This window comes from Capricornis sumatraensis, chromosome 16 (assembly GCF_032405125.1).
Source record: "Capricornis sumatraensis isolate serow.1 chromosome 16, serow.2, whole genome shotgun sequence".
Lineage (NCBI taxonomy): Eukaryota > Metazoa > Chordata > Mammalia > Artiodactyla > Bovidae > Capricornis > Capricornis sumatraensis.
The window spans coordinates 26,168,190-26,187,381 of NC_091084.1; the positions used below are offsets into that span (position 1 = coordinate 26,168,190).

Below are 19,192 nucleotides of genomic sequence, written 5' to 3' on the forward strand. Positions count from 1 at the left end.
GCGGTGAGAAGCTCGAGGACTGCAAGGAAGAGTAGCCCCTGCTCCTTGAAGCTAGAGAAAGCCCTTGCACAGCAACGAAGACCCAGTGCAACCAAAAATAAAATAATAACAACAAAACAATAAAGATCAAAAGTTAGCCTATCAAAGCTAGAGAACAAATTTCAAAGAATTAGAATATAAACCAAACATGCTAAATTCCAACTGCACTGGGATGGTTTGCTCTTTCCTGTTTCAGTAGCCTTATAGAATCTGTCAGTGATTCAGGGACAATGTCAGGCCTTCAGTTAGTGGTGAAGAGTCCTGATAACAAGAGCTGAAGTTATCAATAACTTGCACCTCCAGGTGGCATCAATTCTAAACAAATAGGTTTGTATGCATCTGCATAAACATATACATATGTACCTATACATACACACACACACACACACACACACACATACATAAGTACAAATATCTGCACACAGTCAAGGAAAACAATGTCAAACCCTTCCCACATGAGAGGTCACAAGGACTACATACAAGGACACTCCAGGTCATGCCACAAATGTGCCCTGCATTTTATTTGAGCCGAGCTGTCATACATTGTGTGGGACTGACCTCAAATCAATCCATGATTATCTATTAAATATACTTTGTCCAAGAAGAGCATTAGACACCATTCTCGACCACAAAGAGTTCCAGTTTAGTTGGAGAAACCCCTACATAACTATACTCTAAAGTTGAGTTCATTGAGGTTGAAGTGCTAAAGCTAACGTCTGTGTGGTCGTCACTCTGTGGCAGGCCCTGTGCCGTGCATTTTACATAAATCTTCTCATTGAGTCTTCTCAGCAAACCCATGACCTCAGTCGTTAACTTCATTTTACTAATGAAGATTCTGAGACTTAGAATAAAAAACGTGTCCAAGGTCACAGAACTAAGTAAATGTAGACGCAGATATGAAACCCAGGTCAGTGTGACTCCACAGCCCAGGCTGGCACTTTACCTACCCACCCCCAACCCTGCCTCTTCTACCCTTCCTCACACCCGAGTCTGGGTAGACCAGCTGGCCGCTGCAATGATCCTCCAAAAGGTCAAAGCTCTTTCTTCTTGTTCTTCCTTTTTCATTCCCACCTACTCATCCAAAGCTTCTACTACTCTTCCCCAGAAAACAAAACAAAGAAACAAACAAAAAAACAGAGAACTAGGATTCAGGCTTTTCAGGAGATTTTTCTTCTACTCTGAAGCAAACTCCAAGGGGAAATATAATTCAGTGCAAAGCAAAAAAAACATTTTTACTGTCTTTGCTTCATGGAAAAATAATATTACTTTCTTAATGAGACCATGACTTTGTAAAAAAAAAAAAAATTAGTTGTCATATAGGTCTGCTTCTCCTCTGACTGAATTACTCTTTGTTCCTTACTGATTTGTTGGCAGAAATTAGCCAAACACCAGAGAGTTAAGATTGTACTTTCCCGAGAACCCCAAGTTAAGTTCTCATAGGTTGAAAAAGTGAATGATAAACAACTAGATACTTGGGGCAAAGAGAAACAGAAAATTAGAAATAATACCCCACAAGCATCTACTGCAGTACCACCCAGCCAGATGGAAAAAGTGGCTGATTTTTTTTTTTTTTTTTTGATAAACAAGAAGTTGACACAGAGGCATAGGGAATTTCTGCTTTCCATAAGTCTGCTAGAGGTTCCATTCTACTAAAAACCAGGATGTCTAATGTGTTTTTTAAGTTGCTTTGCTAATGATTGCTTTTCAGAAAGCCAAAGAAGCAAAGAGGGGAACTTTTTATTCAAAACATCAGTTAGAGAACAACTGCAAAGTTCACAATAGGCAAGGAAGAAATGATTTGGTCAAGGCACAGTTCCTGGTTTTAGGAAAGCATATTTCAAAGAGCACAGAAAAGGAATTCCCTGACAGTCCAGTGCTTAGGACTATGAACTTCCACTGCAGAGCACAGGTTCAGTCCTTCATCAGGGAACTAAGATCTCACAAACCACATGGCGAAGCCAAAAAAAGAAAAAAGAGCACAGAAAGGTGCCAGAAATCATCTCAAGGCTATAGACTTTTTAAAAAAGACATAATGTTTATATGTAGAATTTTTTTAATGCAACTTATAAAAAAGTTAACTTACTTGCAAAATAGAAACAAACTCACAGGCATAGAAAACAAATTTACTATTACCAAAGAAGAAAAGGGAAGGGGAGGGATTAAATTAGTAGTATGGGATTAGTAGACACACACCACTGTATATAAAATAGATAAATAACAGGGATTTACTTTATAGCACAGGGAACTATATTCAATATCTTATAATATATCATAATGGAAAAGAATCTGAAGCTGTACACTTGAAATTAATACATTATAGATCAATTATAGCTTAATAAGTAAAATTAAAAATACTTCATACTCTGAGTGAAAGAGGAGGGGAAGGACTTCGCTGGTGGTCCAGGGGTTAAGACTTCATGCTTCCACCATAGGGCATGGGTTCTGTTCCTGGTTGAGGAACTAAGATCCCTCATGCCTTGAGGTGTGGCCAAAATTTTTTTAAAAAAGAAAGAGGAGAAAGTATTTCAAAACCGAAAATCTGACTGTATAATAAATATGACAATACAATAAAAAAAAAAAAAGAGTCTACAAATGAAAACCCAGTGATGAGTTAAATAAAACAGCAACAAAAGCAGGCCCTTTATAAGCAAAAGTAGAAGAATGGCCTGGACATGAAAAGATAGTGTCAGTAAGATCAAAACCAAGAATATGCTTAAGTTTACGAAAAACATTATTTCAATGAATTTGACAGTGGATGGGGAGCAGCAAAAGAGGATGGTCACTGAAAGAAAAGGAAAAAAAAGGGTTCTGCTATACTTGGTAATGGGGCTTCCCCCATGGCTCACCAGGAAAGACTCCCCCTGCAATGCAGGAGATGCCGGGGACTAGGGTTTGATTCCTGAGTCGGGAAGATCCCCTGGAGGACGGCATGGCAACTGGATACAGTAGTCTTGCCTGGGAAATTCCATGCACAGTGGAGCCTGGAAAGGTACAGTCCCTGGGATCGCAAAGAGTCAGACACGACTGAAAGGACTGAGCGTGCAGGCACGCACACGTGATCATGTGATGTTAAAAAAGTGACACAAAGAGAATTGAACAACGCAAACACCATTTTTCTGCCCAGTTCCTATCAAGGAGAACTATCTTCAACCTGGGAAGGCTAGGACAAATGCACTTGGGAGGAAATGGAGCCTAAGTTAGGTGAAAAGACAGAAAAAGAAAACCTGGGTTTTTCACAGTTGCAGACACAGGTGAATTATGGGACTTAAAAGAAACTTCAGATGTAATCCCAAATCCAGGTTACATCGTCCTTGAAATGAGAAAGTGCCCCAATTTTCAAAAAGGGGGCAAAAGACCTACTGCGATTAAAGTCCATTTTACAAAAGATGACTAAAGAGAAGGTGAGCAAGAAGCCCTAATTTTTTAATTTTAAGTAATAATAAGGTAGATACAGATATGGCAAACTATTTAGACTATGCCTTTAGGAACAGAGCTTAGCATGGAAATTAAATGTATAACAAGGTTAATCTGAGATATTTAAAGCTGTGCATAATTTTTATCATGCTGCATCAGGCATAAATGGAGCCCTTCATGCACATGAAAACAATTAATACTCTTTCAGGCAGCATTTCTGAAGTCAGAGAATGGGAATGGGAGACAGAAGCCAGCCAGCAGCTGCTCCACTCCTGATGCCACTCCACCCAGACAGGCCGGAGGGAAGGGAGCCACTCTGCCTGAAACCAAGCCAGTCCCAGAGTCCAGCCAACACCCGAGAGCTGGAGCTGGGACACCGAGTCTGCTGGGATTGTCTGTGAGAGGAAGCCAGGAGACCCTGGTTCTAAGGGATCGCTCTCATCAGGAGATATCCTCTCTGATGAGGTGATCAGCAAGAAGACTCTTTTCTGGGCAACCTTGGAACACGCAGAAACCATGGAGCTGGGTTAACTGGAGCAAGTGGCTAGGCAGAGAGGAGGAGGACACAAGGGGCAAGTGGTGGCGAGTCAGCCGTCAGCGGCATTTGAGGCGTTTGTTATTTAATAGCCAGTGCTCAGGGAAAGGGAGCGGGGTGGACACAGGCTCAACGTGAGCGAGGAACTGAAGCTGGGATAAAAAGGGAGAGGCTGCCAGCTAGAAGACACTTCCTGTGGGCAGAGCAGAGAAACGACAGGGGCGGAGAGACGGAAGAAGAGAAAGCTTCACAAGAAACAGCATTCAGACTTCTCACAAGAATGAGCCCTGGGTTTAAAATGACAGTGCTGTCTGGCATTTGCTTCAGCAATTCAGTGTGTGTTTTCAAGAGCAATGGGGTGGCAATCGGGCGGGGGTGGGGGGGGGGAGGGGGGCGAGGCACGGGGACACAGATGAAACAAGATTGACTGCATGATCACAGTTGCCAAAGATGGATGGTAGCTACGTAGGGGTTCACCACTATTTTCTCTACATTTAGACATATTTTCTCTTTTTTGGAAGCTACTAAAAGTTTCTGATTTGACTCTGTTTTTAAAAAAAAAACCTAAATCCTTTTCATGCACAATCTCCCCCCCGCCCCCGACACACACTCCCATTACTTCTCTAAGCACCTTTTCTTCCTCTCTCCCTCACTCTCCGCTGTTTCTTCACCAGACACACTCCTCACACCTTAGGACTTTGCAAGGGCTGGTCTCTCTGCTCAGAGTTGTCCGCACTCAGACATCCACATAGCTTGCCCACCTCCCCTAACCATCCTATTCAGAATGTCAGCTCTCTCCCCTTTCCTCCAGCCCTGGAAGGACAAAGGAATTTGGATTTATCATCCCATGTTTATTTTTTCCACACATTTAAAATCTTCAAACATATTACTTTACTTATTTCATGTGTTTATTTTCTCTTCCAGTTCCGTTCAGTTGCTCAGTCGTGTCCAACTCCTTGGGACCCTATGGACTGCAGCACACCAGGGGACCCTATGGACTGCAGCACACCAGGCTTCCCTATCCATCACCGACTCCCAGAGCTTACTCAAACTCATGTCCATTAAGTTGGTGATGCCATCCAACCATCTCGTCCTCTGTCATCCCTTCTCATTCCTTCAATCTTCCCCCCTCGTCAGGGTCTTTTCTAAGGAGTCAGTTCTTCCCATCAGGTAGCCAAAGTATTGGAGCTTCACCTTCAGCATCAGTCCTTCCAATGAATAGTCAGGATTGATTTCCTTTAGGACGGACTGGTTTGATCTTGCAGGCCAAGGGACTCTCAACAGTCTTCTCCAACACCACAGTTCAAAAGCATCAATTTTCCGGCACTCAGCTTTCTTTATGGTCCAACTCTCAATCCATACAAGACTACTGGAAAAACAATATCTTTGACTAGATGAATCTTTGTTGGCAAAGTAATGTCTCTGCTTTTTAATATGTTGTCTAAGTTGGTCACAGCTTTTCTTCCAAGGAGCAAGCATCTTTTAATTTCATGGTTGCAGTCCCCATCTGCAGTGATTTTGGAGCCCAAGAAAATAAAGTTTGTCACTGTTTCCATTGTTTCCCCATCTATTTTCCATGAAGTGATGGGACCAGATGCCATGATCTTAGTTTTTTGAATGTTGAGTTTTAAGCCAACTTTTTCACTTTCATCTATCTCTTAAATCTATCTCTTTAGCACCAGAATTTGAACCACCAGAGAAACAGGGAATTTTTGTGGGGTTTTTCTGAGGGGGGCATTGTTCAGTGACTTGAATAATGCCTGCACCCAGTAAATGTAAGTAGAATCAATGTAGGGAGTTTTAGGACCACTTGTAAAGCTGAGGCAAGGGAGGGAGTAGGTGTCTTCAGCCCTGGTACTAGTGTCTTCTTCAATAGCAGGTGTAGCTAAGACCTATCCACTCCCACCGCGCTCTCTCACACTACACAAGAAATCTGGGGCATTCTGATACCTGAGGAGGAGTGCAGAACTTATACATAGCTCATCAGCATCATTGCCCTCCTCCCCAAACTCAAGGCAGAGATTTCATAACATGGTTTCGAGACATCTAAGGCTAGCTCCAGTTACATTATGTGACATCACAAACTTCTGAACCAAACTCCTCATGACAAGGAGAGGAATGTCTGTCTAAACCATATAATTGAAAAACTTCTCAAAATTGGGGCTTTGTAACTTTCAGGAAATTTTAGGCTTTAGCAAAATGTCTATTTTTAGGAGGAAGTTATAGCAAAACCAAAACCCAATTTAAAAAGACTGCTTTGTGCCATGACATTTTGTGTGTGAAGCAATTTTCAATAACCTTATTCCTTCCTGAATTTAGAGCTACCTCCCTTTGCTAAGAAGTCACTCCTGTACATGCCTTCATTTTTATATGGCACAAGCTAGCTGTGCCATATAAAACTTGGGCAAATTACTCCTTTGGGCCGGTTTTCTTATAAGAAAAACATCCCCAGAGGATGTATGTGTACCTCTCAGAACTTTCAGAAGATAGACTTAATCATAGGAAATCAAATAAACAATAGAATGCTCCCTCAGTCGTGTCTGACTCTTTGCAATCCCCTGGACTGCAGCCCACCAGGCTCCTCTGTCCATGGGATTTTTCTAGGCAAGAATACTGGAGTGGGTTGCCATTTCCTCCTCCAGGGGATCTTCCAGACCCACAGATCAAACCTGCGTCTCCTGCATTACAGGCAGATTCTTTACCACTGAGCCACTAGGGAAGCCCACGTCTTTTTTTTAACAATGTTATTAATCAAAGAAAATACTGTCTGATCTATTCACAAGTGATTGTTCAGTGGTGTGTCGCCATTCATAATACAGATGCATACAGAGTCTGGGCCACCCTGCTGCACTGACCAAGGTCAGAAAGTAAGCCCAGGGTGGAATGGGCAAGCTCCTCGGCCTCGGTTCCCATGGACCAGGCCTAGCTGCCTTGTGCTGCTCCTAGGCCTGAGCAGAGAGTGCCATCTGGAGGATCCCCATTTCAGAGCGAATCCAGTGCGAGTGACCATGCATGGGTCACCAACGATTCAGAATCCACTGCAGCAGAACCACTATCGAGATACCTCGGGGGGTGGCCTTTTTAACAAAAGCTTTCCGTTTTACTAAAACCTTGGAGACCCTTTCTGGAATTTCATTTCCCTGTCATTGGTATAGTTCTGGGTGTAATCTGGGAAGAAGCTTCTTGTTGACCTACAGACACAAGAGTCAAGCCTCTTAAAGTTCCTTTACCCTCGGGACTTCCCTGGCAGTCCAGTGGTTAAGACTTTCCCTTTCAATGTTGGGGGGGGGGGGGTTGCAGGTTTGATTCCTGGTAGGGGAAGTAAGATCCCACATGCCTCCTGGCCAAAAAAAAAACCCAAAACATAAAAACATAAAAAAACTCCAAAATCAATTAGGGTTAGGGATAGGGTTAGTTCAACACTGTAACAAGTTCAAGACAGACTTTGAAAGTGGTCCACACCAAAAAAAAAAAAAATCCCCTTACTCCCATAATCCACACTCTTTCTAGAGGAAGACAGTTCCCCTCCCAGTCCATCCTAGGTCCCCGATCAGAATACTTACCTCAAGGTCTCAGTGAGAGCTGCAAGACCCTACTCCCATGGTGCTCAGTCAGATGGCTCATCTCTGACCGGAACAAATATTCACTTAAACACCAGTTGTTCATTGCCGTGGCAATTGGAGTCTGCCCGCTCTGTGTGCTATAATATACAGAGTATTCATCAGAGGAACAAATGCTGAGGGATGGAGTCTAGCCAGCCTCAGAAGAATTGTGATGCAGTTTTTTTGTGCTAATGGTGGAGAGAGAAGGGATGAGGAGCACGCTATTGAGTTATGAGAGATCCCACCCCTCAATTGCTACACCTGTCAAGCAACAGGAATAGCTTCTATGAACAAAAGAAATCTGCTATTGTGTGTTAACAGTCCTGTAATTCATGTATTTCAGTTCTGTCCTTAGTTCCCCATTCTCTCCATCGCTGAAAAAAATAAGAATGCTACCTCAAATTGTGTGGATTTTCAAAAACAGTTATTTTCTTCATCTGTGAAAACGGTCCCCTCCCCTTCTCTCAAGGGACAATTTCTTTGCTCTCAAAAAAAACTAAAGTTGGTTCAGGCATCTTTTTTCTGTGCGTTGTCATAATAGGGTATGCTGAGTATAAATAGGTTGTCATTAACCGCAGCTAAGTTCTCTGATGAAAAACCACCAGACTTCTTTCTAATTCATTCTTCTATGACCTCTGAATAGGTAAAAGGAAAACTCAGCAACCAGAATGTCTAGTGGCTGAGCCCGAACTAAGAACAAGGGGAAGCGGGAATAATTGAAGGCAGTTTATTCTATGCATGCCGGGGACTGGGGGCTGAAGCCTGAGGAAGCAGGCCACTGCATTGAAATCTTCCTCCAGACAAAACTTTCTCCAAGGCGCACACACGTGACACTCTTCTCCTTCTTTTCACAAGAGGAAATCATAGTTCTGCATGAAGAGATACAATCCAGAGTTCTACAGAGAATAACTTCAATCTAATATAAACCTCCAATGGCTGGAGAGTTACAAACACAGAAATTTGAGCTGTTCACCACGTTCACCAAACAAAGGATTAGGCTGTAGAACCCAGAGTTCGCGCCTCACAGCACGTACATACCGAAGGCACACTGGCAATTTAAAACCTTTGCCATCTGATAGGTACAGAAACAGTGGAATTTGAGAAGACAAAAAAAAGAAGAAGAAGAAAAGAAAATCCAATAAAAAAAAAATAGAATTTAGTCTGGGAATTCCCTGGCAGTCCACAGGTTAGGACTCTGCACTTTCCGTGCCTACAGCCTGGGTTCAATCCCTGGTCAGGGAACTAAGATCCTACGAGCCGTGAGCAAGTTCAGAAAAAAAAAAAAGCATTTAGTTGAAACAGCAAAAAGTGCCCAAAATTTATACTAAAAGAAAGTCTTAGGGGTCCTAAGAATGTTGAGAAATTATCAGACAGTATCATGAAGAAGGAAGATAAGTCAGTGAGTCCTCTGTGAGGATCATAAATGTCAATAAGAAGAATGGCACAAAAGACAGGAAAACTTGATGGCCTCCTTTGTTAAGCTCCCATATTATTAAAGACACTCACCCATAACTCTGAAAATCATTATTTATTGGAAAGAAAAATTAAAAGCAGTCTCTTTAATTCCCACGAGACCAAATATAGTTCCCTTGCCCTCCAAAATAAATCTCCCATCCCTCACATATTCATTATCCTGACTCTTGGAATCTCCTGGATTCCTTGATCCAAGGCCAAGGCTTATATTTTCAATAGATACAGTCCCCCAGACCCTGGGAGCAACATGAAATAAAGTCACCCTAGAGTTTTTTATCATGGGAGGGTGGCTGAAAAGTCAACAACTTGGGGTACTTCATTTGATATCTGAACATACAGGCCAGGAGGTAAGGCGTTCTTGGGTGAAATCAAACTTCCACAATATATCAGTGATTCCAAGAAGTCTTTAAAAGAGTGATTACGCCAAGAGGAATCCACCTGGTCAAGACATGGCCTTCTCAGGAAGATGGAGCTATTTAATCTTAGCAAGGGTGGCTGCTCTTCTTTCTGTGTTCTGGAATAAGGCACGAATTAAAGCTTTTACTTCACTGGAAGAGAATGCAGTTGCCAAGGGCCCTTTTCCATCTGCCCACCTGCAAAATAAAAAAATACAATTTCTATTTCCTACTAAGTATTAGCAAAGTTTTTAAATTGCTTACTTGATTCCAAACATGTATTTGTTTAACTCATTATTGACCAGGGGATTTTTGCAGAAACTACTGCCTGTGCCCAGTGATTTGTTATATAAATGACACTGATTTAATAATGTGTTAAAATAGAAATAAAACAAATTCTGGCATTTTCCCCCTTCTTGATGAGCCTGCCACTCAGTATCTTTAACATCTTCTGCTTCTTGGCTGCATTTTGGTATCAGCATAGACAGATGAAGAGACCAAGTTAGAAAGATAAAAACTCTTCTCCCTTATTCTACACTCACTAAGCCCGTTTAAACTGGACAATTATGACCACATGCTCACAGGGTTATAGAGAGAAATGGGATTTGTAACTACTTTAAAAACTGAACCACAGGCAGCACATTTTAACTGACAAATAGGCACAAAATAATATGTATAAAATCACAAAAAAATCAGTAGAATAAAGGCTAAAAAATATGAACAGCTCACAGACAGAAAGAACAAAAACTAATTGTTACCAGTGGGGAGAGGGAATTTAGAGGTAGGGGACTAAGAGGCACAAACTAATAAAATAAATTACAAGGATATATTGTACAACACAGTGAATATAGCCAATAATAACTATAAAGGGAGTATAACCTTTAAAAACAGAATCACCATATTATACACCTGTAACTTAATAATATTATGCATTAAAATGCTTTTTTTCCACAAAAAAAGCACAGATTTTTCAATATTAAAAAAATGAATAGGCATTTTACAATAGAAAAAAAAAAAAGATCACTAAAAAGATGCTCAATGTCATTAGAATTTAGGGAAATACAAATTGAAAGGACAATGAGCTACCGTTTCATAGCAACTAGCCTAGGAAAAAATTTCAAGTCTGATAATACCAAATACTGGTGAAAATGTGAAACAACAGAAGAAATAAACTATGAAATATGCAACTATAAGATAAATAAGTCACAGGGATATAACATACCCATAAGGAAAACAGTCAATATTGTAACAACTTTGGTGATGGATGGTAACTGCTATTACTGTGGTGATCACTTCATAATGCATAGAAATATCAAATCACTATGTTTTAAACAGGAAAGCAATATAATATGTTAATTATAATTTTTAAAAGAACTATGACTATTATCAGAATATGACGGCAGGGCATATGAACTGTAGCTACACACACTTTCATGAATGAATTTTCTAATCAAAAGAAGCAAGTTCTAGAAGATTCCATTAACAGGAAGTTCAAAAACAGGCAAGTCTAAAATTTATGTTTAGGGATATGTACGAATGTGGTAAAACTATGAAGAAAAGCAAGGAGATAACACAAAATTCAAGACAGTTACCTCTGGGGGTGGGGGAACCATTTGGGGAATAGCACATAAGGCTCTTCAAAGGTAATGATAATATTTTTCTTAAGTTGGGTAATAGGTATGCAAACATTTATTTTACTCTTTTTTTCTTTAGACCTGTGAATATGTTATATATACTGTACTCCTTCATAGGTATATATTTTTTATTTTTAAATGTTTAAACCACACAACTAGAGACAGTTACTTTGGTAAAAAAAAAAATTTCTCAATTAGTTTTTATCCTTATATCTACTGAAATTTCTGGGAGGAGAAACATCTTCCTAGGCAGAAGAAAAGAAGCTGAGATATATCAGTATTATAACTGTTCCTTAGAACAGTATTATAACTGTTCTTATAACAAAGAATTAATGATCATTCTTGGGCTGCAAGAGGGCCCTTTTAACAGCAGAAACAAAATTTCTCATCTGCTGCCCTCTGGAGTCTTACCTGAAGACATAACCCACCAAGGACTTGTAAACAACAGATGAATCAATTGAAGTTTGTACTAAGTGCAGTTAGAGGTCTTCTGAGGTGATTTTGTTTTTTTCAAGCAAAAATCGCATTTACCTTGTTTAAGAATGAATAGTATTTGCTGGGAACAACTCAGACACATCGAGGATAGCTAGTCTAATATACTTGGGCATCTGTAATAAACCAACCTGAATCAGCTAGACAAGTAGCTATAGAGATGGATACGGACCTTAACGCCTATTCAGTGCGTTCTCTATGCAAGGTTATGTGTGCTTGTTAATCATATACCAAGACAATAATTAAAGCATCCATGGATATGCAACTAGCCAATATCGATCCTGTTTTGCACAGTATCAGTGACCTTCACACACTCAACAGGATACAACAAAGAACACAATTACAGAGCATGGCAATGTCAACTGATGGTGCTGAGAGAAAACAACATCCACTGTATTTAAGAAAAGATTAATCCTTTCTATGTGTGTGGTACTGAATCCCTGTAGAACAACTCCTGCTCAATCAAACAATGGTTTGATGCTGAATATTCTTACAGGTAAAAGTCACTTCTCTATTAACATATCAAAATCGATCTTAAAATGCATCCACTGTTGATTAAAATGGGCAAGAATTTCCATCTAGGTGTCAGAAGGTTGCACTTCTTATAAGTGCAAGATCATCTATCTGTACAGCATGACAAAACAACATGCTCAAGACAAAAAATAACAGAAGCAAGAAGTCCTTACATTATCAAATATGAACAGTGGTCATGAGATCCAAACTACGACAGGCCATGCAAAGGCCCCCGTTACTGCTACTCAATATGAAACTTTCCTGAGAAACATTAAGAAACAGAGAAAAGCACTGCCTTTGATGGCACTAATATTCTCTTATAGTTGTGAAGACATAAATAAATCCTACAGAAGGGTTTTACCCACCGATCTCCAATTTCTTGCAAACTGGCTTGTAGCATCATCATCAGTTCTTTGAACGGCATCCATTTTGACACGTAGACTGGAACCTCTTCTTGGTATTTCTTATTCTTGTTTTCTTCAGACAGAGGTGCAAATACTTGAGGTCCTTCATCCACCACTGTTTTGCACAAGGAATACAATCTGTCACCGTCTTCGGTAGAGATGTCCTGATTTTGCACAAAGGGAACACGACAGAACAGAATTGGACCAGTTTAGTGGTAAGAAAAAAGCAGATCTTTGGTGCAAGCTATTCAGGGGGTCAGTGGCAGTAAGGTGTTTTCCAACCAATTTAGCAGATCTTACTGATCTCATCAGTTCTGACAATACTCCCCAAACTAGAATGACACGCAATAGGTTTCAACAGATTGTTGGTAATTTCATTTGCCTGCATGAAAGAATCCGTTTCTCCAGTAGAAAGTGGTGCAGCGTGCTGCAAAGCAGGGAATCTTATTATAGGGGTTTAGCCAATCTCTACTTTAGAGGAATCAGCTCGCAGAGTCCAGGCAACTCTCCTGCAGGATCACACATATAGTCCCAAGGTCAACAGAGTGCTGGTAAAGTGGTGCCTGCACAAGGCTGCATTCTATCTTACTAAATTAGAGTATTTGATCCACTCACTTATTAAGTATACAACTTCACACTCTGTATTTTGGGAGCACTGCCCTATTTCCAGGCTCCTCACTCATAATGTACACAGATGCCAGGTGGCGTCAGCCGTATAATCCTACTTTCTTAGATAGGAAGGACAGAGATTAGCAAGACTCCAGCAAAACAGAATTAAGACAAAAGCGAGAAAATAACAGTATAATGACTTAGACATGAAACACGAACAATTTCTTCTACCGTCTGTGTTGACTAAAAATGAGGCATCAACATCATTTGGAAGAACAACTGCAGCTCAAGTCTGGAGAGGCGTCTAGTGGCCCTTACCTCCAGGGCAGTGATCCTGCCAATGATCTCGGAGACCGCTGTGTTGAGTAAAGTCCCCATAGCCTTACAATATATGTTCACCGGCAGGACATCCTGCCACACAACTCCCAGTCTCTTTAGCTGGTGCAGTACCTGTCAGAAAAACACAGATCTTTACATGGAACAGAGGTTGTTACAACTCACATTTTCCTAGATTTACATTTACCATTTCTGTGTGTGTGGAAGAAGAGGTGTTATGTAAGTGATGTAAGGCCATTCAGAACACATGTTTCTCGAATATTTCACCCTAGTGATATCCTTGCTTGATGAAAAATACTTACCCTGTGGACAGGAAAACTGGAGTAAAAAGGTTAGTCACTTAAGAGAGAGAAGCATTTTTTATTAAGATGAAAGCTAGTATTTCAAACTTCTCAGAGTTTATGGGTTAAAACACTGGGTTGGTCAAAAAGCTCAGTTGGGTTTTTTGCAATATCTTATGGGAAAACCCAACCAAACTTTTTGGCCAACCCAATACTTGCGATGGCAGACTTATTAGATAACTAGGAGCACCACTGGCCTGATGGGAAGACAGCTTCCTATTGACTTGGTGGGGCAGGGGAAAGGAAAGGAAAGGAAAGGCCATCAACGTGACTAGAAAAGGTGGCCACATTTCCACAGGGAGTTGTGGGGAATCAGCTGAGCTACCTGCCACGTACGTACACTTTGCTGCTTGAAAACAAGTAGGAAGCATCTAAAGAAAGAGCATGAACTGCAGAGGTAACAACAGCTCCCCACCTGCCGCACCGCTTTACTTGCTGCAGAATAACTGTCCTCATCGTCCATGTTTGAAAAGTTTCTAGCACTTGACAATCTTTCCAGGAGTTCTACTTTCTGTGCCCGCATCTGGGCCAGAAAACACTCTGTCCCTGCGACAAGAAAAGAGAATAAAGAATGCTGAGCATTGTTCAATTACACACAGGGTGGAAGAGGAGAGATAAGATGGAACCTGGTATTCTATCATGTATACTATCATGTAAGAATTGAATCGCCAGTCTATGTCTGATGCAGGATACAGCATGCTTGGGGCTGGTGCATGGGGATGACCCACAGAGATGTTATGGGGAGGGAGGTGGGAGGGGGGTTCATGTTTGGGAACACATGTAAGAATTAAAGATTTTAAAATTAAATAAAAATTTAAATAAATAAATAAGATGGAACCTGGTATCTGTTTTTGCCTATTTGAAAACAATTGCTTGTTAGTTAACATAAGGTAGCCCTAAGGTTATGATTAACAAAAATACCACTTCTAATACATCAGCCAGTCCCTCTAGGCCCATCCTCAGAACAGTGAGCTTTTTTCAACAGTCAATCCAGAATCAGATAAGAAAGACTACATCTTCTACAGTAGAAGCCACTGCTTATTTTTCTGATGTATCTACACTACCTCAGGGGGAAGTCAGGAATTGAAAAGCTAAGTAAATGATACAGATTCTCTGCTTTCCCTAGGCTACCATTACAGTAAACATACTGATATCCCATATTTCTTTTGATTTTTAATAATCAGGAGTAAAGCTAAGGGAGGCAGAATAGAAGGGAGCTGGTGTGAGGTTTTGCAAACAAATAAGCACTGACATCAGTGACTCTTATGAACAGTGCTAACAGGACTGTCACGCTACACCTCTTAGGACATGTCACTCTACTGACATAACTCTAATTTGGTGAATTCACCACACACCAGCAATGCAGTTTGGAACTCTAAAGTACCACAGAATCATGTCATGAAAAAGTAATGCTTTCAGAAGATTTCATTCACTTCATAAAGCTAAACAACTGGGAACACCTGCAAATTAAATGCCCCTTCTCTTCCAATATAGCTCAGGGACCACCATCTAATTTCAAACAGGCCTCATTTGTAAATTACAAAGATACCAGTCTGATAAGCTGCATTATCAAAATGCTTTCCTACATTTAAGGCATCATTACCAAGTCTCCGGAAGCCAGGTACAAGGTCCACAAAAGTAGTAGTGCCGTCGCACAGAATGGGGGCAAGACGCAATCTGAACTGATGCCCAAGGGTTAGCAAGTGGTGAGCAATATACATACAGTTGTTGTGGTGAATGGCAGCCAACTGTGGCAGTTTTTGAAGGTTCTCCCTAGGTCAGAAGGAAGCGAAGGAAAAAAAGAAATCACTTGTTATTGAAGTTGACTCTTCTAAGTATTAATCATTGTCTAATGTATAAATGTTATACGTAACACGTAAACTCATCACTCCCACTCCCATGCAGTGAGTTTGTTCTGCTTGCATGAGACCTTCTTCAATAAAACTAGTCCAATGATTAACAAGAAAGAAAGAGCAAGGGAATGGATGTTTACCTGTGTCGCCTCTTTGTACAAGAAGCCTAGAATAGCTATACATAATTCCCTTAAAATTGAACACTGCAAAGTCTTTTGAAATATAGATTTGCTTCCTCTTTCTCCAAACTCCTGTTTCATTTATACAATGAAGCACTTAATTATTTTCCAATTCACTAGTTTTCAAAGATGGCTGCAGATTAGAGACATCTGAGAAAGTTTAAATATATAGATGCTTAGACTTCACTCTCCAAACAGAACACAATCTGAGTGAAATCAGGGCATTTATATATTTTAAAATCCCCCAGGTGATTTTAAAGTTTCATAACAGATTAAAAATCAGTTTTCATTCGTCTGCACATATTAGTCTATCTGCCTAGCTTGGGAAGACAGCTTGTCTTAAACCTCTGCTACATATCCACTTGCAGTCATTCAATTAAAACTTCCTGGTTTTCAATTAAAACTTCCATTCCATGTCAGGCTAGAATATACAAAGTTGGAAACTAACAACCTAAGACAGTTGTCCCCACTTTGGGCTACACGTCAGAATCATCACAGGGCTTTAGAAAACAGAGATATCTGAGTCTTTAATCACACCTATACATCAAAATCTCTACAATTAGGGCCTAAGCAAATATATATATTCTCAAAGGTCCATGAAAGAGTCTAAAATATTGCCAAAGCTGAGAACGCTAATCTAGAACAGTGGTTCTCAAAGTGTGGTTCCCTGGCAAGAAAATAGCAGCATCACCTGGAAATCTGCTAAAAAGTCTAGGCTTTATCCCAACCCTGCTGCTGAAGCTGAGTTCCAATACTTTGGCCACCTGATGTGCAGAGCCAATTCACTGGAAAAGACCCTGATGCTAGGAAAGATTGAGGGCAGGAGGAGAAGGGTGTGGCAGAGGATGAGATGGTTGGACAGTACCACTGACTTGATGGACATGAATTTGAACAAACTCTCGGAGACAGTGAAGGACCAGGGAGCCTGGCGTGCTGCAGCCCTCGGGGTCTCAAAGAGTTGGACATAACAACCAAACAACGTTACTGCAGCCCTACTGAATCAGATATCTGGGGCATGAAATCTGGTAATCTGTATTTTACCAAAGTTTCCTGGTGATTCTGAAACACACTAAAGTTTGTAAACCACTGGTCTAGCAGAAAGTTCTCAGATCATACAAACGGGGAAAACAACAAATCTAACTCCACCCCAGTGTGAAAAATGTTTCTAAGCACAAAAAGCTCTAAGCCAACTGTCTTTGAATCCCCAAGGACATGGCTATCAACTGACCTGAAGGTGTTTTCTCTTTTCCTTTACCTAACTAAGTAGAAAGTGAACTAAAAGTTTTAAGCCACAGCAAAGAGAATACAAATAAAAATAGTAAGTTTACAATAAATAAGTGGTCTTTTAGAACAAAATAATTGGGCCTACTTAGAAACATCTCAATTGTTCAAAAATCTATAAACATTAAACTAACCTTTTCTTTGAAACCAGAGTTCTTGACTTGAGGAATAGCTTTGCTGACATATTACTTAAAATATTTATAAAGCCATTCAAAACACTTTATTTGGATGATAGAAAGAACTCCTGGAGGCTTAAATATTAACTTATCAGCTTAATATGAAAAGAAACTTTAAAAACCCAAGATGTGAGGTAAATACAGCCTAATATCACTAAGAAGAGCAGCTGTGTGTGTGTGCTAAGTCACATGCAGTCTCTCTTAGAAATGTTGATCCATGTCCTTGCGGTGGGGTGAGAAGGAGAAAAGGCGGAGGAAGATGGAGCAACTTCAATTATGTCCAACTCTCTGCAACCCTATGGACCATAGCCCACCAGGCTCCTCTGTCCATGGGATTCTCCAGGCAAGAATACTGGAGTGAGTTGCCATGCCCTCCTCCAGGGGATCTTCCCAACCCAGGGATCAAACCAGCATCTCTTAAGTATCCTGAATTGGCAGACAGGTTCTTTACCACTAATGCCACCAGTTATTAAGTCTGCAAAGCTATGAATGCCAAGGAAAAAATGTGGGATGTTTACTAGATAGCAATATGGAGCGATAGATGACCTTTTTGTTTTGCAACCAAGTAAAGTGAGACAGTTTTGAAAATACCTACCATCACTAATAGGGTAAAAGTTCTCTTGAGTTTTCAAATCTGCCTCACCTACTATACTATAGATGAAATGACAACCCACTCCAGTGTTCTTGCCTGGAGAATCCCAGGGACAGGGGAGCCTGGTGGGCTGCTGTCTATGGGGTTGCACAGAGCTGGACACAACTGGAGTGACTTAGCAGCAGCAGCAGCAGTGTAGTACCCTTATTAATTTATTAGTAAATGACTGATGTTCTTTAAACATGTATTCTAAATGGTTTATTGCACTGTATTGTGAATTTTAGCAGCCAATTATCTTAGGTGGGAATATAAAGTTACTGTTTTAACCTGACTCAAAACATTTTAAGCCCGCAATATTATACAGAAGTCAGACACAGTGGCACTTACTTGTGATATGTTGGTACAACATCATGGAACAAATGGAAGATATTCCTCACTGAGTAGAAAAGTTGAACAGCACTAAAAAGAAAACACAGTTTCAAGAGAAATGCATAAGGATATAAAGGCAGTGAGAAAAAAAATTCAAAGTCAGTGCACCTTAAATGAGAGTCCCCCACTAAGACTACAGCTGGAGAGACAAAGCAAAGGCTACAGCTAAGACTACAGCTGCCTTGGTCACTGCTGAGAACACCATTCCTCTGGATGGAATGAATTCTCAGCTAGGAGTTACCAACTGAACTGCAGGTCTGAAAACCTGGGCCCATTCACAGCGTTAAGAGCAGTGACGTTCAACCCAAAGCCTCTTTTCCATTTATCAATTTGTGTTCTGCCAGGACTCCGAGTATCCCTTCAGTAACGAATGGAGCTAAGCCTCAGCAAATGTCACCTGCTCACTGGCTCACTCTGCAAAGGGCAAGGCATCAATAAAGGCACTCACTGGTGCTGTCAGGGCCAGTCTGCCTTCAGCCTCCACCTTTTCTCCTTCTCACCCCAACGCAAGGACATGAATCAACATTTCTAGGAGAGAATCCAACCTCAAGATTTCTTGCCCTTTAAGTCTGGTCTTAGAACATCTGAAAATTATTATTAAAAAGCTCTCAGAGCAAATAAAAGGCTCATGGAGCTTACTTCTACATAAGACTAACTAAAACTATGTACCCTGAGTAAGTCACAGGAATTCCACCAATGATTATTAAAAATTAGTCATGGTTCACTATACACCAAAACACTGTTAAAACTTGATGACTATGATACCTGACTAAATTATTTCATTTTATTTTCATTGCACTGTTGCTGTTTGAAGTTTGATAATAGGAAAGTGGGTTGTTGTAGTTGTGTTTTTGTTTGTCCTATTAAAACTAATTTTTTGGTGAGAAGGATGTCC

The 19,192-nt window shown here is 40.5% G+C and overlaps 1 protein-coding gene across 1 annotated transcript in view; it reads right to left on the minus strand.

Moving 5' to 3' along the window:
• Positions 1-9,170: 9,170 nt before the first annotated feature.
• Positions 9,171-19,192, minus strand: part of ZW10 (zw10 kinetochore protein) — a 36,178-nt gene continuing 26,156 nt past the window's right edge. Inside the window, exons 11-16 of the mRNA XM_068988902.1 lie at positions 18,256-18,327; positions 15,391-15,560; positions 14,203-14,333; positions 13,429-13,560; positions 12,463-12,665; positions 9,171-9,656 (exon numbers count right to left, since the gene is read on the minus strand). Coding sequence (XP_068845003.1) covers positions 9,536-9,656; positions 12,463-12,665; positions 13,429-13,560; positions 14,203-14,333; positions 15,391-15,560; positions 18,256-18,327 — 829 coding nt within the window. The 3' untranslated portion in view covers positions 9,171-9,535. The remainder of the gene's footprint in view (positions 9,657-12,462; positions 12,666-13,428; positions 13,561-14,202; positions 14,334-15,390; positions 15,561-18,255; positions 18,328-19,192) is intronic.